The following is a 24,421-nucleotide window of genomic DNA, read 5'->3' as shown; positions in this document are numbered from 1 at the left end:
GTGTGTGCGATCATGTGCAGGCATGGTGACGCAGGTGCAGCCGCTAGCGCGGGGCTCGTCGCTGTACCACATGCTGGAGGACAGCCAGGCGGCCATCTTCTGCTGTTGCTGTGAGGTGCCCTCGCCCGGCTGTGCTCGGCGCACTACCTCTTCCTCTCCTCCACCAACACCCCCCGACGACCACAACAGCCCCGCCTCGCCTGCGTCACTGCCGTCTTCCTCCTCCTCTTCGTCGCTAGACAGTACTGCCCTGCCACCATCTGACACGTGAGTGCACCTCGTGGTATCTTGATGTCAGCTTGCCAAAATACCGGAAATGGCTGGGTGCAGTGTAGTAAGTGCGGTTTTTCCTGTGCTGACAGGTATCTGGCTCAAACCAAGCACTGCATCAACACGAGGCCGAGTGAATATATGCATTCATTAAAGTATACGGCACACAGTCACATGATTCGTTGCAATTATTGTAGGCGCATTCTTTTTTTAGGACACAGATTACGCACAGGAACAGGGATTGCATAATTCATGAAGTAGCAAAGGCTTTCAGAATAAATAGAGTAACTTGTGTGCAAACCATGCTTTTATTCTTTTCTGTGATGGGGGATTGGCTCTTTCAAGCTAAGCTTTCTTTGCATCCTCCCCTCACTTTGGGGCTGCTGGCTGCTTTCTTGACGGGTATGCAACAACTTGAGCCACTGGATGTGTGCCCAAACAGACAACTCGGGACCTTGGGTATGTGCCACTTTGTATGTGAACATTCTTGGACAATGCCCCGAAATGGGTATGTGCTACTGAAACAGACAAACAGAGCAAGAGGTGAGGTCGGCAACAGAAGCAGCCGAGTGCGGAGATAGAAGTGAAGGGATTAAAATTGGATGAGAGTGTGCTCCGAGTGAGGTGGGTTGAGCTGCATAAAAGTAAAGGCATAGAAGTGAAGACATTTTACTAAACGTCGGACAGCTTCGCGTATCAGCAGTACACGTGTGTGTGGGATCCAGCAATATCTTTTGGTGGAAAATGATGGAAAACCTTGCCTTGAGGTGTGGCTTCATGGCAGCACGAACCGCATTGTTGTGAAGCCACACTTCAAGGCAAAATTTGCATATATGGTAATTGCATATTAATTTGCATATAATTCGCACCCTGACTTTACTGCTGTATTTTGAATTTTTTGGTTAAGTTATATGTGCAAAAATACAGTATCAGCAGGTTTCTACTATACTCTCATTACTAGTGGCTGCTCCCGAAAGGCTGTGTTCCCTGCTTCTATTTCTGTACCAGGACAAATTCAACTTTATCTAAGGACTCTTTCATGTCAAGGACACTGAAATGGATCACTTTTGCTTGTGCTAGTGTCAAACACTAAAAATGTGGTTTGGTTCCTGTTGTGATATCATTCCTTTCCTTATTTATGAGTGAGTGTCATTTATTGACACATGTACATCAAAAGAATGGATAGCTGGGCACATCGGTATGGCCGCAGTCTTGAAAATTGAACAGTTATAGATGGGACAAGCTTAAGCACGCTCATCCAGTCTTGAACTGCTCATTTTTTAAGCACACATGCATATTTTTCAAGGTCATGTGGTGCTTCGGTTTGACATTGACTTGATTTGAAAATGAAAAAAATTGTAGATCAGCCAGCTCTTGAAATTAGTCAGCTTTACTGTTGCTGTCCGACAATATCACTTTGCTGCCGCACCAGTTGTCACTCTCACTAAACCCCAAACTGTGCCGCAGATCACCAGAAGAAAGCGGAGGCGGTGGTCACCAGTCACGATCGACCAAAAGGTCTCTGTCCGACATGGGTGAGTAGCTTGTGTGGGCCTGCCATTGCAGTGCAGCCCTAGCTAACAAAAAGCGATGGGAGCACAGAGTGCTTCGCAATATCTGATATTCATTGTAGGCACATATTCGTTATGTGCTAATATTGGTGGTAAACAGTTTTAGATTTACTTGGTTATATATTTGATGATTCATTACATCAAGGTTGTTAGGTTCACTTGCTTCTAATCACCATTTGTCGCACAATAGTGGAGGGAAGCCAGCCACCAAGTCCAGTCATTAGAGTTCCACACTCATGCTTGTGCTTATACTCGCACACACACACAAGACAACATGTGTGACTCCTGCCGAGATCCTGCAGCCCCTTCTCCCCTCTCACCTTCAAATCCCTGTGTGCAGTGCCTTCACAAGGTTCAACAGCAATTGGTGCATTTATTTGTTTGTTTATTTATTTATTTATTTATCATTTTATTTATTTGCACAGTTAAACCTTGATATAACCCGCCATGGTTGCTCTGTGGCTATGGTGTTGGGCTGCTGAGCACGACGTCGCGGGATCGAATCCCAGCCACGGCAGCCGCATTTCGATGGGGGCGAAATGCGAAAACACCCGTGTACTTAGACTCAGGTGCACGTTAAAGAACCCCAGGTGGTCGAAATTTCCGTAGTCTCCCACTACGGCGTGCCTCATAATCAGAAAGTGGTTTTGGCACGTAAAACCCCACAATTTAATTTTTTTAACCTTGATATAACGAAGTTGGTTAAATCAACAATTTGCTTCGTTATATTGAAATTTTATTGTATTGAAATTTCACCTTTTACGCAAAGAAGTACAATGCTGATTGATTTTTCTTGTATGGACGTGTCTGCAAAACTCACCGAATTATCGGGTAATCAAAAAAGGCAAACGAATGAAAAGAAACATCATTTTGGTAAATATGAGAGTCGGCACTATCTTGAAATCAGTGGTGTGAAATGAAGCCAGCCACACTTGCGTTTACTTTCGCCCTGTGGCTGATAGTATCGCCCACAATGGGACGACGATGTCGTGAAACGCGCCGGGCAGCGGAGAGCAAGCGCTTCGTCTGCCTCTCACTTCAATGCTTCTCTGAAACTCGATCTTATGCCACAATCTCCAGTACTTCAGCCCGGGGAAAGACAGCGCACATAATGCCCCGTCATCTCGGCACACCCACTCTTTGCACACGGGGCATATTACCTGTAAAACAGGGCTCGCGGGCTGCTGACAGCCATGCACAGCCGCGGCTGCACTGGCAAAAGAGAAATGCGCCAACCTGCCCCCACCACCACCTTGCGTGCGCATGTTCCCGTTACCATGAACTCGTTCCCCCCTTTCCCCTTGCTCATGCGGGAACACGGCACTTACCAAGACACCATCCCTCTCGGCTCATCGTCGCACGCTTCGCTCACGCCCAAAGCATGCACAGCCAGTGGTTTGATATGACCTTATCGCACTTGGGCTTCACATGGTACATGATGCTGATCCGCGTCAATAGTCACTCTTGTCGCATGGCGCGTGATGCGAGAGGTGTGTTGGCAAGCAGCCACATCTCATTAAATCATTTAGCGACTAGTAATTCAGTTTATGAAGGAGACGGGCTTGGACAAGTGGCTGTGACAGTGATGGCACGTACCGCGCAAGAGTGACAGACTGTAACGATGTGTGTGCCGTGTTATGTGCTCTCTATCTCTTCTCCCCCTCTTTCATCCCCCCATCCCGCTCCCATGTGTAGGGTAGCAAACCGGTTGAGCTAAACTGGCTAACCTCCCTGCCTTTCCTTCTCCACTTTTTCCTTCCTTCATTAAACCATTTGACCATCTACGTTCTTGGAAGTTTCCATTTATTGTTTTGTTATTCCTTCGTGGTGGCAGTGAAATTTTTTTATACTGAAATCATGTAAAAACAGACTTCATTATATTGAGGTTCTATTACATGGGGTTCTGCGGAAAAGTTATAGAAAGCTATATATTTTTTTATATGGAGAATTTCGTTACAGTTCATTACATCAAGGTTTAACCATATTACTCTATTATTATATTTGTTAGATTCCCCCCCCCTCATTTAAATATCCTTAATTTGTTTTCCACAAACCTGGCAGGAGTGAATTTGATTTTGACGCAGAAGCAGAAAATTTGTTTTTTCTTTTCGTTGGCAAAGTATGTTGAGACGCGTAGCGATTGCCTTGTGCACTCTTATCCCCAGGTGCAGCTCAGCAGCAGCAGCACAAAGAGGGCGCAGCCGACGCGGAGCGCGACAGGCTGTGCTCACCTTTCCGCCGCAGCTTGTTTCCAGGTGTCCCGCCAACACTTCAGTTCTACTCCGACGGATACCAAGGTGGGTGTCGCTCTGGCATGGCATGCGTTGCAAGTCTTTAGCGCAAGAACCCAACGAGCCTTGTGGTCACCTATGCTTGTTTTAAAGAAGAGTGATTTGCATTGATTTACTGTCCATTCGAGCTTCATTTTTATGTCCAGGTGACAAATGATTACATCAAATAGCTGCTTGCTCACATTTCCAAAGTGAGTCTTGGCCTTCCCTAACCCTTTCCGAGTTTTTTTTTTTTGTAATTGACACATGTGCAGCGTTTTTCTTTTTTTTAATGTATTATAGTGAACACAATAGTCTGTTTCTAGCTGTGCGGAAATGAAAAAAACAAATGACGCATATAATGGCAAATGCTTTCTTGGTGTGGTCATACCATTCCTCTCTGACAAAAGGGATGTCAAAAGGAACATGGCAGGACTGAAACGCAGAAACGTACTGGTATGTCAGTGGCACTGAAAGGGTTAAAAATTATTTCATTCCATGAAATGATGGTTGTTTGACAATTTGACATGGCCAGACAGAAACATTGGATCCTCTGGTTAACAGTGGGGTTAAATTTATTTCCTCTTATTGCGTATGCCTCTGAACCCTGGCCTGTGCACAAAATAAAGCACTATAACTGGTTGTAAGCTAAGCACTGGCAGACCTCAATATAACTAACCTCGATTTAACGAAATTCATCATCTAACCAAGTACAGTCGACTCTCATTACAACGAACCCTGATAATCTGATCAAAAATCTCAGTTTTATTTGAAGTCTGTAATATCCGAAACGCCTCATTCCGAGGCTTGTGTTGCGATGTGTAACAACTTTATTGCAAAGAGTGAGTGACGAACGTCCAAAGTAAAAAACAAAAAAACTCGCAATCTCGCCTAACAGGTGGAGCATCTATTGTGATAGCAAATTAAGCAATACAGTCGAACCCGGCTATATCGAACTCGCAAAAAAACGCCTATCAGTTCGATACAGAGCATAATTCGATATAAGCCTGCTAAATAATTGGATGTCATAAATGCACATACCATTTATAAAATCACTTTATTGATGAAACTAGCTTCGTTTCGCAAAGAAACAGTCCTGCATTTTCTTCTGCTTGGGCAATTTCGCTGCATGCGAGGCACGCACTTCCCCACATTGTCTAAGGAGTCGGAGCAGCTGAGGCCGCAACATTCCGCTTTCGCACAGAAGCACCGGACTAGTGCGAGCGCACTTCGGAGGATGTGGGCCAAAGACGGTCGTTGCTTTCCTCGTTGTGCCCATTTTCAGTTGTGCTCGGCACGATGTCGGCAATGTAGTCTTCGTTTCCGGGCTCTACCGTGGTCGCGACACCATCATTTGCGCTCACTAACTCGCGCACCGTTGATTCGTCAACAGCTTCCGGAAATTCTGACAGCTGGCTCCAAACCTCGGCAACAATGACAACGGCTTCGTCGCATTAATCAGAATTTACAGTCATCACCGAGCACGCGGAAGTCGGTACGGCTGAAGCTATTTTGGATGAACCACTCGTACACGGCCGTGCATACGCGTCGGGCGCCACGGGCACTACGGGCACCGGGTCGCGAGTTAGGCCGCTTTAGCCCTAATTTCCCCCTTCAAGATCGTGCCGAGAGTGCACCTCGGAATCTTGTACGTTGCAGAGACATCCGACTTGTCACCGCATTCGACCCGGTTTATGATTTCGAGCTTCACGACGAAAGGCGAATTCTGACGCTTCATCACGGCAACACTGCGGGAGAAGGCGCACACAATGAATCAGATAAGCAGCGAGACAACTCGCACTTTCGCCAACTTGCATGACGAGGGCACAAGAGCCTCTGATTGGCTGTCTGGGCAAGCGCTGCAGGCGGGCGGGCCAGGATCATTTTTTGTAGGGAGGTGTCGGCGGCTCCGAGGTAGCGCGGTCGCATAGGGGGAGCGGTTGGATGGAGCCGCGCCGCCGGGTTTTCCCTTCACCGCGAGGGAAAGCCAACTTCCGGGGGCACTTTCCGCCGCTTGACGTTCGATATATCGGGAGTCGCTATTAGTTTTGTTCGATGTATGCATAATTTTTGCTATATATACTCATTGTAACTATACCGTGTCCATAAATTGTTTGATATAAGGAATAATTCGATGTAAACGGGTTCGATATAGTCGGGTTCGACTGTATAAGCGTGGCAGCAGCAGCGAGCGAATTGACCTTCGTGTTGTCTCTCGCTTCAATGCAAACTAAACGTCAAAAGCACAGCGCATACGAAGCTACTTGCACTGGGCGCACTTTGCACTTTGTTTGGCGGAGAGGGGGGAAGTTTTGCACACGTCTCGATTTCTGGCACGTCTGTCTCGGCCGTGGCTGTGCGTGGCTGTAGGCGCTGCTGATGTGCGTACGCAGCCACACATTTACCACGTGTGCAAAGAGTAGGCGTGGCATCATGTAAGCTGTCTTCCTGCGCATCTAGTATTGGAGATTGCGTAATCTCGAGTTTCGATGACCTCTTGGAGCGAGAGGCAGATGAAGCATTCGCTCCCCGCTGCCAGGGCTTTTCATTATAGCGTCGTCACAGTGTGGGTAACGCTATCAGCCGTGGAGGCGGAGTGCGCGCGAATGCGTGGCTGGCTTCACCTAATTTGTACTGCCAATGTGAAGATATCGTCGCCGTGGCACGAAACCGTATAATTCGTCGGCAACTCCCAAATTTATTAAAATTGATTGTTTTCTTATTCAGGTTTGCTTTTTTCGATTGCCCGATAATTTGGAAAATTCTGCGGCCCCTTTCCGTGTAAGCAAGATTGATCAGGGACTCTACTCATTTGCATAAATTGTCGAATTTGAATCCAATGAAATTTGTTATACTGAAGCAAATTGCCATTTTTACCAACATCATTATATCGAGGTTTAACTGTATTTCAGTAATACAAACTTCAGAGTACCGAACGTTTCAGAATGACAATCGTTACTCAGTTTCTGTGTCATGTTAACAACCCCTCAGCACTGTGGACTGATAATCTGAATTTAGGCGTTCATAGATCTTCATCACAGCAGCCGGAGCTGTAGGCTAGCAGGCAAGGCACAGAAAGTGGACGCCGCGGTGAGTGGGTTTGGAAAATCTCAGAAAAACGTGGGAGGGGACTTTTTATTGTGTAGGCGACGGCGCATCAGGTTTTGCTACTGCATGCTATGCCCAGAAAAGTGTTGCCAAGCAGTGGAGCAGCGTTCTTCTTTTAGCCTTCTTCCTGCACACACCTCTTCTTTTTTACACCTGCCGCAGTGGCTTAGCGGCTAGGTGTTGCTCTGCTAAGCACGAGATGACGGGATGAAATCCCGGCCATGACGGCTTCGTTTCAATGGGCACTAAGTGCAAAAACACCCATGCCTCTTGCATTGGGGACACGTTAAAGATCCCCTAGTGATCAAAATTAATCCGGAGTCTCCCTCTATGGCGTGTCGCATAATCAGCTAGTGGTTTTGGCATGTAAAACCCCAGAATTCATTCATTCTTTCTTACGTGCTTCTTTCTGTGGCGATACCAGCTTTGTGCGTGCAGAAATGGTTGCACTTTCCAGATGCTTTCAAAGCTTGCGCTTTGCAATATTGCAGGTGTCCGCCCCTAGTGAGACAGTTGCTGTGTCCACAGCAAGGAATGTGAAAAAGAATGTTACGCTTTGTAGGTGACATAAAGCTTCCTCGTCAGTGGTTTTCTCGGTGTCAGCATCTTTCACGTGCCCCACTCTTAACTATTTTGGGCTTCTGTGGTGCATGGTGCATCATTAGCTAGACTTGGCACACGACATATTGCTGCGGCAGGTTCGGGGGGCGATCAGTACGCAGAAAGGAAAATAAATAGAACTTTGACGACAAATTTTAGGGGTGTGATCATCACGCGCGTGCGATCATTATGCAAGTAAATGCGATAGTTGTTTCTCTGTCATCACCGTCAGCCTTTCTGGCGAAACTAAACCACTTTTCTTTCTTCTCAGGACGAATGTCCGTATTCTTTACAATTTTGTTTTTAATTTGCGGGAGCCATGTGATGATGGCTGCGGGCACAAAATGCGGTCAGCCATGGTGTTCAATATACTATACGGCGCTGCACAATGAAGCACATGCAAATCTCGGATGCCGGTAGCCATGCCAATGCATTGCTCTCGGCACAATATTCACTGCATACGCTGGCGCTCATAACCGTGCTGTTGTGGCCCGACCTTGTTGCGATTTGTTTATAAGGGCTTGCTGCAAAAATACTATCCACCAGGCATGTTATAGAAATTTGTAGAAGTATTTTTACTGCTGAAGATTTTAAACCTTGAATTAGGGGTGTGCGAATATTGAAATTTTCGAATACGAATCGAATACGAATAAGGCAAAAAACTGTCTTCGAATATCGAATCGAATATCGAATATGTGTGTAGTATTAAAAAGTTCAAAACGAGGTTACAATAGCTTTATTACCCTTTTAAGAATAATATTGCATTTTACAAGGCTGCTTCAGGTTAAAGAGGCACTCATTATAGGTAATGCACTCAGGTAATGTCAGGTAATGTCCTTGTTACAGGTTATTGTAAAGTAAAATTAACTGCTTAACACGTTCAGAAAGTAAGCGCCCTCTATGCATTGTGACAACATTTCCACCGATAGAAAAGCCTCTTTCATTAGGAAGGTGGCAGGGATGGCCAAGTACTTCTGGGTGAGTACACTTAAAAGCGGGTACTTGACGCGGCCAGTGGACTGTCACCACTCACAAGGATCCTTGCCCCTTTCCAGAAGAGGCTTTTTCGCATAGGCTGTAATTTCCTTCTGAGGGCCAGATGTCGAATGTGTCTTCTCCCTGTTCATCATTAGATCGTCAAAATCATTCCATAAACTCATATTTTATATATATATCTATATATATATATATATATATGTGTGTGTGTGTGTGTGTGTATGTGTTCACTACATATTTTATTGCGTATACTTACAGAACACGAAAGTACGTCATATATCGTTATGAAAAAGTCCTGGAATAACGCTTGGTAAAAAGGAAACCGATGCTGATCATGTCTCACGCGCGTTATGCAGATAGACTGCAACAGAGCCTACAGATAATAAGCGGATCATGCGAAGTCCTTTGTGAACAAACATGTTCTTAGGAGAATGCATAGCAAGCATATAATTCGTTAATTGCTCAATTATTCGCAGTCTGTCCGAATATTCGCCGTTTCTACCATTATTCGGCCATCCTCGAATATTCGGAAATTTCCGAATATACATTCCTCGAATCGAATACGCTTCGAATAAAGAACATATTCGATTCGTATTCGAAATTTCGAATATTCGCACACCCCTACCTTGAATTAAAAAAATTTGTGATTTAACAAAGTTTTTTTATGCAAGTACAACTTCGTTATACTGAGGTTTGATTGTGCGGTATCCGAGTTAGGATTGGCCCTACATGCTTCTAAGTGCATCGACTTTGGTTAGAGGTGAGGAAACACATGATTTGCACTTACATGCACTCGAACATCAACGTACAATACCTATTGAGAAATTATTACATATGTGAGCCTAAATATATTGGTTGGTTGCCCATGTTGGATGTTCAGTGAACGTTCTGGTACATACTTCTGAATGTTCTGCCCCAGGTGGACCTCCCTTTATATTGTCGCATGGGTGTCGCAAGTGTTTGTGATACCCAACGCAGCAACGCATGGCCAGACGCAGTATTGACTATGACGGAGGGAATTGTTATTTGCGTCTGCCTAATTTGGCACCAGAAGTTCATAACACCTGGAAAATTAGTTTGTAAATGCGCTTGCCCATACTCTTGACCTATGCAATGTGAGTGCTTGTGCCATCTCTGAATGGTCAAATGGAACCAATTTCTAGCAAGAGACATGGAACTGTATGGTATGAAATAGTCCAGATGGAATCGTCTTGGCTTGTGCTACCTGTGGTATTAAAACAGTCAAAAGTGCTAGTTTTTATAGCAAATATACCATCCATAGTCAAGAAAGTTTGGCTCTGTTTCTGACTCAGATTGACAAGGTTTCTTTTTGACAGTGTTTCTTTTTTTTTTCTTTAACGGTTTGTTTCATCATGTAGTTGTGGTGTCTGTATGTGTCGTCGGTTACGACTCTGTACACTGTCGTCCTTTTCCCAATGCGTGCAGTGTTCCCCTTGCCAGCGTGCATCCGCAAGCAGCTGCGGTGGAAGGTGACGAGCATCACACCTTTACTCATCCGTCAGACAGTGGTCCGGTCTGGTTTTCGGCTCACCCGCGGTGAGTGGCGGTGCAAGTTATTGTCATGCACGTGCTGGAATGCCATGGGCTTGCTGTTGCGATAACCAGAGAACTGCAATCAAACCTGGATCTCTGTGGATGGGTTTCAAGCCAGACAGTGAAGGGAATAAATAGCATGTGGATTTGATGCAACTAGGCTTGGCTATGTCAGTAGATAATTTTAGCATACTATCGGCAAACATTTGCAGTTTATGGAAACGAAATGATGCAACACCAGGGTTGATAACAGCTGCAGCACTGGTATCACAGCCTTGTCGTGCTTTCTTTAACCACGGTGCTTTAGAAACATTTTTGTATTTCATCATTGTTATGGCACAAGAAGAAGAAAAAAATTTTGGTGAAAGTGATTAGCAAGGTATTGCACTGCTCTGAAGCTCCTCGGACAGCGTTTTAAATGTGCTGTAAAACCTCATTGATTTGACTTTTTTTAATTTGGGAAATCGGATAATTCTGAATCGTCCTCTGGTCCCGGTATGCAGTATTCAAAGGAATCAGTTGAGTTTGCATTGCCATAGTCATCAGTGGAAACCATGCAGAAATGACAAGATCACTTGGCACCTTTTTATTACATTTAGTGCCACACTTTGTAGCATGTTGGCTGCATGTCTTGAGGGCTGTGTAGTCACCATAGTACATGGTCGTGATTGTCGTGACCATGAATTCACCTGCAGCAGTTGTGGTGAACAGTGGTCTGAAATGCGAGGTTACAAGAGCCAATTTTTGCTGACTCAGCTTTTCATAAGAGTGGTAGAGATCACTTTATGATGCTTGGCAAAATGTCAATAATTTGTTTTTAATTAGTACGTAATTGCAAACTTGCAGTCAGCCAGTGCTTGAAACACAACCTTTGGCGAGAAACTTTCAGTCTGGCACCAATCTTGAGATAAATGGAATCATAACGTGCTGTAAATTGCATTGCTGCTGCAGTCACAATTTTTCTTACTACATCTTTCCCACATTGCAAATGCTTCTTAACTGAAACAAGAATGCCATCAGATTTTAAATATTTCTCTAGTAATTAAACAAAAAATTGTGGGTTTTTTATGTGCTAAAACCACAATATGATTACGAGAAGCCAACAAACACTGACACCAAGGACAACATAGGGGAAATTACTTGTGCTTAATAAATTAAATAAAGAAATTATAAGTTAATGGAAATTAAAGTGGATGAAGAAACAACTTGCTGCAGGTGGGAACTCTTCTCGTTTAATGTGATTATGAGGCACAGTATAGTAGGAGGGCTTCAGATTAATTTTGATCATCCGGGGCTCTTTAACACTTCCCTGTCTGCACCTATTCGCATCGATAGCCTGCTGTCGATGGTTGCAACTTGGTATTTTGATGCTTTCTGAGTGCTCTCAAACAGCTAGTGCTATTTATCGGGTTATTTATAGGAGTGTGTGAATACTCATATATTTGATTTGCATGTTCAAATAATTTGATTCGCAAATCGAATGTCTAATATTCAGTGATGCTATGCTGCACCTAAAGACGAACCCGGCTGCATCCTGCCACATTTCATAAAATTTGAGAAATCTGCGCCCACCTTGCGCCAAAAGGGTTGCTCAGACTTTTGAAAACGGCACATATAGTCCTCAAGCATCGTTTCTTTGCAACATTAAAAGCAGCAGGGCATTGCATGGACGAACGGCTTGCCATAACGTAATCCCGCACATTACCTACTCGCGCAAAGTTAGGAGGCTCCAAAATGTGCTCAAATGTGATTGCTTTGCACTAAAATTGTGTAAAATACCACCACATCACACTTGCGCGGGCACCACCATTTTTGTTTACAAAAAAAAGTGAAATGCCGGAAGTGCTCGCTTGCGCTGCAAGTAGGTCATGGCTGCCATCTTGTTTGTTGATTTCCCGTTTGAAGCAGCATGGATGTTGCTACCGATCGCAGTCTTTGTACACCTGGTGCAGTGTGCTATGTACTCCTCGGTGAGAAAAATGCTGCAAAAACAAGGAAATTCATGCGCCACCGATGTGCAATTTTTATGGTGCTTGAGATGGCAGTCGCAGCACGGAGTGCCACTCATTGGGCCGTTATTGAGCAGTTGTCCGAGAATACACATCTCTTGCTTCAAGAACACTACTTTTGGTGCCACCCGACAGGCATTGTGTGCAGATTCGTGCCGGACGTAGATTTGCACGAAGGCGCCGTAATCTTGCTTGATTGTCTTCGGGTATACGAGATACCACTTTCAGGCTCGACACCGGATGCATCGGCGCCTACGGGTGACAGCGTACGCTGGAAAAATGTTGCTGCATGCGTGGAGCACCGTTACTCTGTGTCCGGTGCCAAGTTATGCAAAATCTCGCAAAAGTGGTCATATCACCGAAAGTTATTGACCGTTAGTGTTGCCACTGCTGATCGACGCAGGCTGCGCTCCTTGTACTGTCGGCAGTGTGGTTCTGTATCCTCGAGGAAAGCTTGGCAAAGTAGACTAACGGAATTTCGACATTAAAGTTTTGTTCTGCGACACATTACCTGTCTGTGCTGTCGCATTTCGCAACAACAAAATTTTGGTGAAAGCGAATTTTTTTTAGTTCCGTGCTGATTTTGTTAGTGCGAGGTTCAACTGTATGCCATAGCCACTGAGCCAGCGTGCAGGGACTTCAGTACTTTGAGCAGTGGCTATCATCAGGCTGCCCTGTGATAACTGTACCCATCCAAAACCTAGCTTTTAGCCAAGATACAGAAGAATGTATTTAAGCCAACAGTATTGTCAATTTGTGCTTGGTCAATTCATCTTGCAATTCGTGTTCATGGTGCCTAGCCTCAGGCCAAACTAGCCAGCCAGCTATATACAGTCTGCGCTTGTTACAACGGACCTGCGTATAACAGACTTTCGGATATAATGGACCATATTTCAGCCTTAGTTTTTTCTACCTATTTTATTAATACAACGAAGTTCCCTTTTAATGGACCGCGCTACAACGGACTGTCAGCTATAGCGGACGAAATTAGCGGCAATTTTTTTCCATATCGGCCACATAAAACATACTTTTGCCGTGTCTACATTGGCGGACAACTGACTTGCGAGGGTTATCGGACGATCACGGCTCGATATCGTGCGCGCGAAGAAGGAAGCTAGGGTGGAAATGCCAGGGTCCGTTGTAATGAGAGTCAGCTGTATTAGCATGATGAGCTTGTACAACTTCTTTTACAAGTTACAAGTTTTATCAGGTTTATTCCTGAGTTCTAGATCCTTTGTATGTGTAAACTTCATGCTTGCAAGCAAACACAAGCACTTGGAAAGCTTGGGAACTTGCGAGTCATGTCAGCAGGTCCAATTGGCATCAAATCCCATGACATACCTGTAGATCTTGGAGGCCATAGAATTAATAGGGTTGATGTTAGTGGGAAACATGTTGCGGCTGTGGTCAGTCAATGTACCATCAATTACCCAGGTTCTTGAATCTCGAAATCCAAGAAACAACCATTTTGTTGCAACCAATGCATCTACCCTTAATTCGAAGAGTTAATCTGATACGTTTCCGTCCGACTAACACATTTTTCGCCCCTATTCCTGGCTGAGTGGAGAGGTTGCAGGGATTCTAGTCTTTCCCAACTCTTCTGCTCCGACAACTTCTGCACTCGGCTGTATAGTGCTAATGGCAACACATGTGGTGCTGAAGTCAGCACATGAGCTCAACTCTCACTGGCACTAAGGTATGTACATTATTTTTACAGATGGACCTTACTGGAATGGGACGTGGGGCAAACACATCAAGTGCTTCACCTTTGCAGAGATCAAGGGCTTTCAGAAGGTGTGTTGCTCAACCTCCTTCACCGCTTTTGTGACTGCTGTTTCAGTGTAGTCGGTGTGTCTCGCCGCTACTTGCCCATGTGAGTCATGCTTCTAGGAACCTTTTTGTGAAGTGCACTGGTAGAAGGAATGACCCATTCAAGATGACAGGAGAAAGGCTATGAATGCATCGATTCCAGAAGTGTTTGGTTCCTGTTATGCAACAGTAGAACCAAGCTAGTATGTAATATGCTGGTGTACTCTCCCACTTTTAGCGGTGATAAAGTTTCATCTCTTTGATGATTAGAGCATAATAAGCATGTTTACATTTATGTTGTAGCTGTTGTCTTTAATGCAGTGGTATGCATGATCTACTTATGCACACCTGTGAGCACTCGAGCTGCTCTGCTTGTGTAGTTAGCACAAGCAGTCTTGAGCACAGTTCTTGGAGCACAGTTCCTTGAGCCTACGAGAACCCACCATATATATTGGCCGTATGCTCCAACTGGCCAATGCAGTCATTCCTGGATATATCGAACTTTGAAAAGATCACGAAACAGTTCGACATATCGATAATTCAAAATATAAAATATGCCTATCTAAAGCTTATCTGAGATCCCTGCATGTCTCGGACATTTTCCAAAGATCATGAAAACTGGGAACTTGCCGGTTTGCTTCTCCAAGGCCATGTCGAACATGCAAAAGTTGAATTATTTTTTGCTCATGACCGTTGCAAGTTCGCAGCTCTAACCTTAAAAGCCCACGTTACACCTTTAAGTGCTTGTGGCACCTTTTTATTCCAAAAAGGTATAAATTATGGGTGTGAGAATACTTGGGTATGTAATAGTGAATGTATGAATAATTTGATTAGCAAATTGAGTATATAATATTTGATTTCTTATATATGAAATTTTTTGAATATCGGTACCTCCATACGTAGTTGGTGTCTTGACAAGCACAGTGTTCCCATGGTGCGTGATCTTTATTGGTGCATGGTTCGACCAGGTTGATCAGACCGCTCGAAATGATTAACGATATGCGAACAGAGGGAGCAATAAAATCAGCACATGTGGAAAGCATGGAAGCATGTGCGAAGCTTGAAGGAACCTTGTGTCGACAGGGGTGGAAGCATGTGCGAAGCTTGAAGGAACCTTGTGTCGACAGGTGTGGCTCCGTACGGGCGTAGTTTGTGCGGTGCCGCATCAGGCCGACGTTGGGGAGCGTTCGCAGTGACACACTACTGCATCAGCCAGAGCGGCCCGCCCGCGGGACTCACGGCACTCCTTTTGCGCTGAAAACGAAGCGAAACACCCGCTCGGACAGCATCAAGCACGAGGGGCTGTATGGTGCATGCGAAATGTAGCACTGCGTGGATCTCAATGCCAAATGTATTGAAAAATTTAATACAGTAAAAGCTTGCTAATTTGAATTTCACTGGAACTCTTAACGAGTTCAAATTAAATGAATTTGAGCTAATGAAAGTCATTCAAAAACAGCCAGAATTGAGACTGGGTTGCTAGGAAGCACTTGTAACTCAGTGTTTGTTGACCAAAATAATGTGGGATCACTTTTTGCTAGGGGTATGCGAATACTGTATCAAAATTTTTGAATAGGAATTGAATACGAATACTTAGCATCCAATATTGAATCGAAAGTTGAATGATGATATGTGTGTGCATTCATTAGCAGGTTGTTTTATTTTAACATGTTGGAACATTGCAATTACATTGTCATTCGTAAAAAAAATACACTAGTAAGCCCTTATACTGAAAGATTGTGTATCTAGCTCGTGCTAACTTATGAAAATTGAGTAGGGTAATTTTCACTAGTTGTCCATTCTCACCAACCTGTGCCTTATTGTACCACATTAATTTCCCGTAATCTCAGAGGCACTTGACCCTGTACCAGCCATCACTCACCGCATTTGCTGTCACGCAGGACTGGGGCTGAAACCTGCAAAAGAGCGCACCCTCGCTGTTCGCAAACCCACGCCCCTTGCTGCCCAGGTTCTGGCTTTTCTGCAAAGTTTAGATGTCCAGTGGATAAGCACGCTTTACAGGCGAAATTTCGCAAGCACCATGAAATTATCGCAAAATTCAGCACAAAATCGCATACACTTTTTCAAGTTAGACAGAAATAAACGCTAAACACTGTTTGCTCCCACATAGCCACCAATATTTGATTTGTTTCAAATATTCGTATCCAATCGAATATTCGAAAATTTCAGAATACCTATTATTCAAATACAATACGAATATTAAAAATATAATATTTGATAATACCATATTTACTCGAATCTAGGCTGGCACTGATTCTAAGCCAACCCCCGAATGTCCTAAGCCGGAAAAAATTTAAAAACTTGCCTCGAATGTAGGCCAAACAAGAAAGTGAAAATAGCATTCACAAAATGAAAACAGCATTTATTTAAGGGGGGACGCGGCCCTTGAAAACCGAAAAATCGCGAAAAAGTCGATTTTTTAAAAACCATATTTTTTGGGTTGTATGTCTCATAAACTACCTGTTCTGTAATTATCAGCACCTAATTCAACCGTAAAGTACAGAAAAAACGCTACTTTTGAGGCCACCGCGGCCCACAAAATACGCGCAGATGCCGAAATGAAGTCAAACTTTGCGCGCGAGCCATTCCCGGACCATGCGGCCTGCCCTCGCCCTCTTGGTGTCGTTTTGACCGTGGTTTCTTTGTCTCTATTTTGCCGCCTTGCAAAATGGCATCGTCGGCGCGGTTCAGGCGCTATTGGCGTTTTCCCGCGATGTGATGCGGAGCGCTGATTGGCCGGAGCAGCGCGTTCAAATCCCGCGGGGTAAAGCGCGCCTACCATTGGCTGCTGCGCGGGCGGCGGCGGCTCCTCCCTGTGATGGCGCGCTCGCGTCCCTTGCTCGCCTGCTTTCGAGCCAGGGTTGCCAGATTTGGCTACTTTGCGCCAATTTGGCTACTTTTTGAGGCTGTTGGCGGGGAAAAAAATGTCTTGGCTACTTGGCTACTTTTGAAATAGCTTGACTATTGTAAAAATTGGATAGAAACTTCTGTAGCTCATATTATGCAGCAACATTAGCAAATATTTAGGCCAACGCACGACGACGGCACTTCAAATCTTTTCAAGCTGGTATATCATCATCGTCAATCGGACTCGGGCGCTTTCATTTCATGCAAAGGATTTCGTACTGGAGACGTCACAGCGTGTTCCATCTTCTCATTGACGTTCTGTGTCAGGCCTCCCGCACATTGGGCTTCTTCAATTTTCGGAGTTCTGGCAGCCCGCTGGCAGCCAGCTAGTGCCGGTCCTGATGGGAAGTCAACGTGAGGTGGGATCCTAAGACAACCCGAAGCTGCCCGAAGTTTGCAAAATCGAACACTTAGACAGCTGGCCGGGGGATAAACATAAACATGCTACCAGCATGTCGGCGGCCGGTCTAGCCGGCGCGCTCTCGGCGTAGTCGGTCCATTTATGTGTTCCCAGCTTTAAAATATACAGCTGTATTCGGGAATACGATCACTTTTGCGAGATTTCGCGCAACTGGGCATCTCACTTTGTAGAGCGTAACGAAAGGCCTGCGATGCGTCCGATGCCAAGACGCAAAATCGCGCATAAATAATCGCGAAAGCGATCGCTCGAGGATGCCTCGAGCTTTGATATTCTTCGAGAAATGTGTGCCAATATTAACTCAGACATTTACACCTGAACTGGTGCTGTGATCCTGATTTGTGATAATATTCTAGTCATATTACATGCTGATCAAAGCGCTCTTAGCTGTAGTCAGTTATACACGTTTCATAATATTTTTTGTATGTTCCTACATTTACTAAGAACAGCTTTAAGTGTTCGCTGTAATAGTGTCTTCAGAGTTGCATAAGAAATGAAAATGCAACGTTTTGCCATAATGTGGCTACTTTTTTGGCTACATTTCTGTACGTGGCCAAGGTTGGCTACTTTTCTGGCTACTTTCCGAGATTTTTTGGCTACTTTTCACATTTTGGACCTGGCAACCCTGTTTCGAGCTGTTCATCGTCTAGCGCTATCTTTTAGATTATTTGCTCAGCTTTTTTTTTCGCTAGTTCTTCGCTGCACGCGATGCCGGCAAAGCCCAAGACAGCGCAGATGTTCGGTGCACGGGAGCGCGATATGCGTCTTGTACGAGCATCGAACTTCCTATCTTCCGCAGCGAGTGCCGACTGCGTAGACGCTTTTCAGCGGCGAAACTGTGCTTTCGGCTGTCGCCGGTCGAAAATCCGACACACTGAGTGTGCCTGGAGTAGCAAGAGCGAATTAGAAGCTCCGCAGGAGCTTTCTAATAAAAAAAAAAACACGTGTTCAACATTAAGGCCAGTTTTCTCGGAATGTATTTTTTCGCTAGTAGTGGTGCTGGGGAAGGCGATATCTCAAGAACCGCTTTTCAGATTTGTATGCCGTTTTTTTTATTCTGTTCCTGAATGACTTTGCCAGGGGGTAACAGGCTTCTTTTTTTGAAAGTTGGTGCAGTTAATTTATAATAAGCAATTAATTTTTGATGAATGTGGTCATTACTGGCTACATCAAATTCAAAGTTGTCTTAAAATTTTTTGGAGGGGAAATTAAAGAAAAGGGCTCTTTAGCCCCTTGGGATATCTATCAAGGGATCATCACAGTGAATTTCAGCTTCCTACGATGTCCTGGCATTTCTCCAGGCTCTTCCTCAGGCGTATACATGAATCACCTAGTTAGACCTCAATAACTCTGGAACTAATAAACATATCTTCATGAAATTTTGCAGTTCCTCATAGTTCGGTGGTGTGAACATACCCTGAAAGTTTCATCTGGATATCTTAAAAAATAAGAAAGTTCGGTCTCCAGGGTAGCCTCCCCCCTTAATATGAATATGCTGAGCTCACTCTACCTTAACATTGGTGCTAGCCTCGTCGTTACAGTCCAGACCAATTGCACGCTTGCGGACGCGCGAGCTTGCATCCGTGCGCCAGTGCATGCGCAGACAGTGTGGCACGGCTCGCACACATAGAAACGCGGCGCGATCTTGGTGAACAGCTCCTCTCTGTTATTGCGCGCTTATTTTCCTTATTGCTATCATCACCTTCTTGCGGCACGCGCAAAAAGCATCTCCCGTTGCCCCCTCCAACGACGGATGTTGTTCTCATCGATGCTGAAGTCCCGCCTGGCTCGAACGTTTGATGATGCAACTCTGCTCTGTGGCTAGCACACTTTTTCGTTTGAAAGTGGCACTATAGTGGCATCGCCTGTTTGGTGACATTACGATAATGCCAAGCCGCAAGCCGATACGACACAGGTCAAAATAGCGACGTTGCTCGTGTACTTCAGTTGGCTACTGGCGCAGCTAATAGCGGCTGTGATACTGACTTTTCTAGATGACGCTAGCTATGCACCATATGTATCGTTTTAAATTACAACCTGGCGCTTTCTTTAAAATCCTCGAATCTAAGCCTAACCCTAGAGTTTGGCATATGATTATTTGAAGAAAGCTATTGGCCTAGATTCGAATAAATACGGTATTAGAAATTTTCGAATATTCGCACACCCCTACTTTTTGCTTCTTTTCTTTGAAAGGCATGGTCATCAGTTTGTCTTCCAAAGCACAAACATTACACGGAGCATCACGTTCACCCTCCTCGGTCGAAAAATATGCGTGCGACACTGAAGAGCGCCTTCATTGCTTGCGTAGCAGGGTACTGCATCGGTGCCTGGTCTTCTTCCTTGTCATCTTTATCGACGACAGGTTTTTCACTACAGTAAAAGCTCGTTAATTCGAACCGCAAGGGGAAGCCGCTTCAGTTCGAATTAACGAAAGTTGAACTAATGAAAGTGAAGGAGAGCAACAGTACACTGCGATTTGGAAGCAGTAGGGCATGTCAGAAATTTGGCGTGTCAGAAAGTGATGGCGTGTGCCGCGGGCACACGCCATCTTCAAGTCGAAGCTCTGGGTCCGACTGTGCCACACCACCGATGTCCACCGAAACGAACGTTAGCCGAGGCTTAACACCATCACAATGAATCGCGACGGCCGATACCTCCTAAGCTGAAAACAGAGGTGCACAACCGATGAAGACTGCCGAGACAAAGACGCTGAACATGTGAAGGTGGCGAAGGCCCTGATTCGTTGGTTCTTGATTGCAAGCGCAGCTGCGACGTGCTTGATTCGCTGTGTTTTGGCGCTTGCCGTGCCATCTCCGCACAACATTAGCAGCTGTACAAGATTTGCAAAGCCTCCGAGATTCGCAACGGGCAAGAAGTCTCGCAGGTTACGTAGAACGGAGAGGCGGCAGCCGCCGCTGCCTTCTGGCTGACCCCGCGCCGGTTGGATTTTTTTCCGATTTTGACTTCTCTCGCCGTTCTTTCCCTTTCGGAGGAAATACAGCCTTGTGTGCAGGCAGTAGGTGCGTTTCTCTGGCCGTGTGCCAGGCGAGCGTAGTTCGAATTATCCGTGAGGGAACCTTCTCGCGTTCGAATTAATGGACTTTTTTATACATAGACTTCTGTGGAGCTTGGCCGGACCAAATCGTACAGTTCGAGTTATCCATAAATTCGAATTATTGAACTTCGAATTAACGAGCTTTCACTGTAGTTACTCATTGTCTATCACAGGGCCGCACACCACTGGACTGCTATCTGCACCAATGTAGCTGTCAAAGCTGATCTGGTCCAGTGCATCAGGCAATCCTGTGGGGATGACTTCGTGCTGACTGGGCTCACAAGCTCCTTCCATGCCTTGGGCCTTATCGGCCACAGTGAAGCCACAGTGATGGAAACAGTTAGCAACTGTTGCAGGAGTGACCTCATCCCAGGCACATGCCAACACATGCAAGGCCGTGGGCAGCGTCGCAGTGTGCTCTTTTAAGTCCGGGCACAAAATTAAGCACTCCAACATGTGGCGCCTAGAACAATTTTAAGATCTTAGTAACTCCCTGGTCCATTGGTTGCAGGGCTGCTGTTGTGTTCGGAGGGAGAAACGCAAGCTTAATGACCTTCAGATCCGTATTGACCGTGTGGGCAGAACAGCTGTCCACAATCAAAAGCACTTTTCTGTTGCTTAGTTCAAACTTAAGGTTGAGCTTGATTAGGCACTGCTTTAATATTTCCCGCGTCATGCAAGCTTTGCAATTAGCTGTGTGTTCCGCCGGCAGTGTGCAGATATTTTTGAAGCAGCAAAGCTTAACAGGCTATGTCTATGACAAGGCGGGGCAGTTTCTCCATCCCAGTCATGTTTGCTGCAACCAAGATGGTTATGTGTTCCTTCCTCCACTTCCTGCTTGCATAGCTGCCTCCTTTGTTTGGCATTGTCTTGCTTGCTGACAGCCTGTAGAACACGCGGTGAATAGGCCTTCAGATACTCCTGCAAAGCACTGTTTTGTCACGTCGCACATGTCTCGCTGCTCACATCCTTGCTTTTACCTGACAAGTGCAAAACACAATCTCGTGCCTGTCCCAGAAAAGATGCAGCCAGCCTTCTGATGTGCTGAAATCCTTGATGTTAAGGCGAAGCACTGCTGGCTTCGCCTGTTGGCTTCAGTATGACCATCGGGCTACTCAGTGAAATGTCTTGGCTTCTCACCTCCTTTATCGGGGTGACCAGTGTGTGCTCCATTTCCAGGTGCTTCGCAGGTTAAAGTCTCCTGCAACTGCTGGCAGAAGCTTCAGTTGCATAGGCCTCCTCACTCGCTCTCTTGTTTTGTATGTAAGTTGAGAATGTGCTCCTCGGAATGCAATGCTTCTTGGCAATTTTGAGTTTGTTCGTCTTGTCGGCATCCACTTCTCCTTGAGTGTTTTGCACTGTAGCCTTTAGCGCGAGAAGACAATTACATGCTAGGCCTAGCAACTGAGCCTGCCGGCACAACAGAAAAAGCAGCAAAGTAGCGTGAATGGTGAAATGCATGAGATGTGAAAGAACCGTTGTTATTGCTGCCGGCGACATTACTGGCCCACTGGCGACACCATGTGACTATGCCACGCATGCGGTGTTCCCCATTGTGTCAGAATTATTGGTCAGCTAATGTATCCAAGTTTGACATATCCAGGATCGACTGTAGTGTAGCGTGCAGTATGCTTTCCTTGCCATCTTCCTTGTGTCTGTGACACTTGCAAAGGTGCTGACTGACTAATAGAAAAGTTCCTCCAGAGTAATGAGCAGTGATAAACAGATGCGATTTATTCCCAATTTAAAGGGAAAATCTCACGAATTCGCTAGTTTGGATCTCTATAACAAGAGAAATATGCACTATTTCTTGACTAAAATTTAGAGGCAGGTATGGAATTGTGTCAGAAATATGGAAATGAAAAGATTGAAAATTAAGTTATTGGGGCTTAGTTTTGATTCCAAAGAGGCATGGCTCCTCATCTCCTGGGATTCCAGTATACGTCTGTCTCCCTGGTGGTGGAACTCATCATTAAGCGGGTCATGGTGTGTGGCCTGTTGCAGGTGAACCACTTTCCGGGCAGCTTTCACCTGGGGCGCAAGGACAAGCTGTGGCAGAACGTGGTGCGGCTGGGACGCATCCGTGGTGATCGGGGACGCCCATCGCTGCCCGACACATTCCTCCTGCCCCAGGAGCTGCCTCTGCTGCGGGACGCCTGGATTGCCGAGACTCCGGGCGACCACTGCTGGATCATCAAGCCCGTCAGTAGACCTCCTCTCCTCAGCCAGCTCTTTGTAGCGCACGTTTGAGATTGATGAATAGTATGGACCATTTGGGGGTGCAACCAGAAGATTAGATTGCATTCGAAACCCACTTATCTACACAAAGCCCAACACATTATTTTTGACACATTGAGTTTGATACCCCATAAACGCTGATTTAGGCATGAAAAACTTAATGCAAAATGCGTACAGTGAAATCTCGATATAACAAACTCCAGGAGACTGCAATAAATGGTTCATTATTCTGAAAACTCGTTATAGTGAAAGCCCCAAAATGAACCATTCCACCTGTTAAGGGGGGACCCTCCGCCTGAAAACTTTTTCTTTAATTCTTTCTTGATTTTGATGAAACTTGCTGAGTTTATGTACAGTGAAACCTCGTTAAACCGTAGTTGGCCGGAGCTCGGAAAAACTATGTACTAAACAGTAGTACTGCTTAACCGAAATAGCATGAGATCGCCCACTTACCTGTCGAAAACGGAACTCAGAGAGAGTGCGATGAAAGGGGAAAAAAACATGCAGTATTTATTCACTTCGCGCGACAAAAGTGGTATTTTCGTTTGATGCCACGGCGGCCTAGCACGACGACAGTGGCCTCAAACTTACTGAAGCTGCGTGCCAGCTTCAGTAAGTTTCAGTAAGCACGTAAGCAGTTACTTCAGTAACTAACTTCAGTAAGCATGTGAGCGTTTGCCTCTTCTCGGCAAACGCTCACATGGCAGATTCCTCGTTGGCGTAACGTATTTTCCGTGCACGCGCACAGTAGTGCTGCAGAAGTCCCGGGGACGCATTTTCATTGCTGGATGCCGGAGTTTGGAATACTTTTCGTTTGGAATAGAGTTACGTTATCACGCTCCTGTTCTCGTCGCGATGATTGCATTCATTAGGCTGACGTAATGTTTAGCTTCTGCCACGGTCGGGCCTGAATCGCCCGTGCTGTCGCTTTCCGTGTCGTCCTTATCACTGTCGCTAGGCGACACTTCGGCAACAACAGAGGCAATGATGGCGAAAAGTCGAACCTCGTAGCCGACATGTCTTCGCGGTCGCAGCAGCGCTGCCAAGCAACTTCTTCGCATTCCAAATGCCATACACCGTAGTCAACAGCAGATCCTTGTCGCGTGCCAGCACCGACTTCTTCGTGTCACGTTCGATAGCACGAACGATGTCTAATTTTTCTTCTATGCTGAGCATCCGGCATCTCTTTTATCCGAGCTTGGGAATGACGCGAGTCCTTGCTTGCACGATGCCATAACGCTCTCTGGCACGGCATCGAAATGATGTTGATGTGGCTTCACGCACAAACGCACAGGGCACCTGGAGGCCGTTGTTCCGATCTCTGAGGCTTGTTGTTCTGCCGGGCCGCCCTATGGAGACGATGCACCGCTGTGTTTGCGCGACGAAAAGTTGAAATGCTGCATTTTAACCAATGCGTACGCAATAAGCTGGTACGGTTTATGCGGATACAAAACACATTATGTTCAATGGCCGCTGAGTTAGGGATTTGACTTTACTACATTTAAAACGAAACTACTGTTTAAGCGGGTACGGTTTAATGAGGTTTTACTGTATTTCAGTGTGCTAGTTATAAATATGCTTCCAGTTTTCTTGCA

General features: G+C 45.5%; 1 protein-coding gene across 8 annotated transcripts in view; it reads left to right on the top strand.

Annotated features, from left to right (window-relative positions):
• Positions 1 to 24,421, top strand: part of LOC135905587 (tubulin monoglutamylase TTLL4-like) — a 94,582-nt gene that overhangs the window by 3,721 nt on the left and 66,440 nt on the right. For all 8 annotated transcript variants that reach the window (XR_010565414.1, XM_065436528.2, XM_065436529.1 and 5 more), the window contains exons 2-7: positions 21 to 267; positions 1,738 to 1,805; positions 4,007 to 4,138; positions 10,262 to 10,372; positions 14,096 to 14,172; positions 22,593 to 22,790. Coding sequence is in view for 7 of the 8 variants with exons in the window: in XM_065436528.2 (XP_065292600.1) it covers positions 23 to 267; positions 1,738 to 1,805; positions 4,007 to 4,138; positions 10,262 to 10,372; positions 14,096 to 14,172; positions 22,593 to 22,790 (831 nt within the window). In the remaining variant the exon portion in view is untranslated. The remainder of the gene's footprint in view (positions 1 to 20; positions 268 to 1,737; positions 1,806 to 4,006; positions 4,139 to 10,261; positions 10,373 to 14,095; positions 14,173 to 22,592; positions 22,791 to 24,421) is intronic.

Source organism: Dermacentor albipictus, chromosome 1, assembly GCF_038994185.2.
Source record: "Dermacentor albipictus isolate Rhodes 1998 colony chromosome 1, USDA_Dalb.pri_finalv2, whole genome shotgun sequence".
Classification (NCBI taxonomy): Eukaryota; Metazoa; Arthropoda; class Arachnida; order Ixodida; family Ixodidae; genus Dermacentor; species Dermacentor albipictus.
The sequence above is the reverse complement of the archived record's forward strand: the minus strand, read 5'-3'. Positions and strand labels throughout refer to the sequence as shown.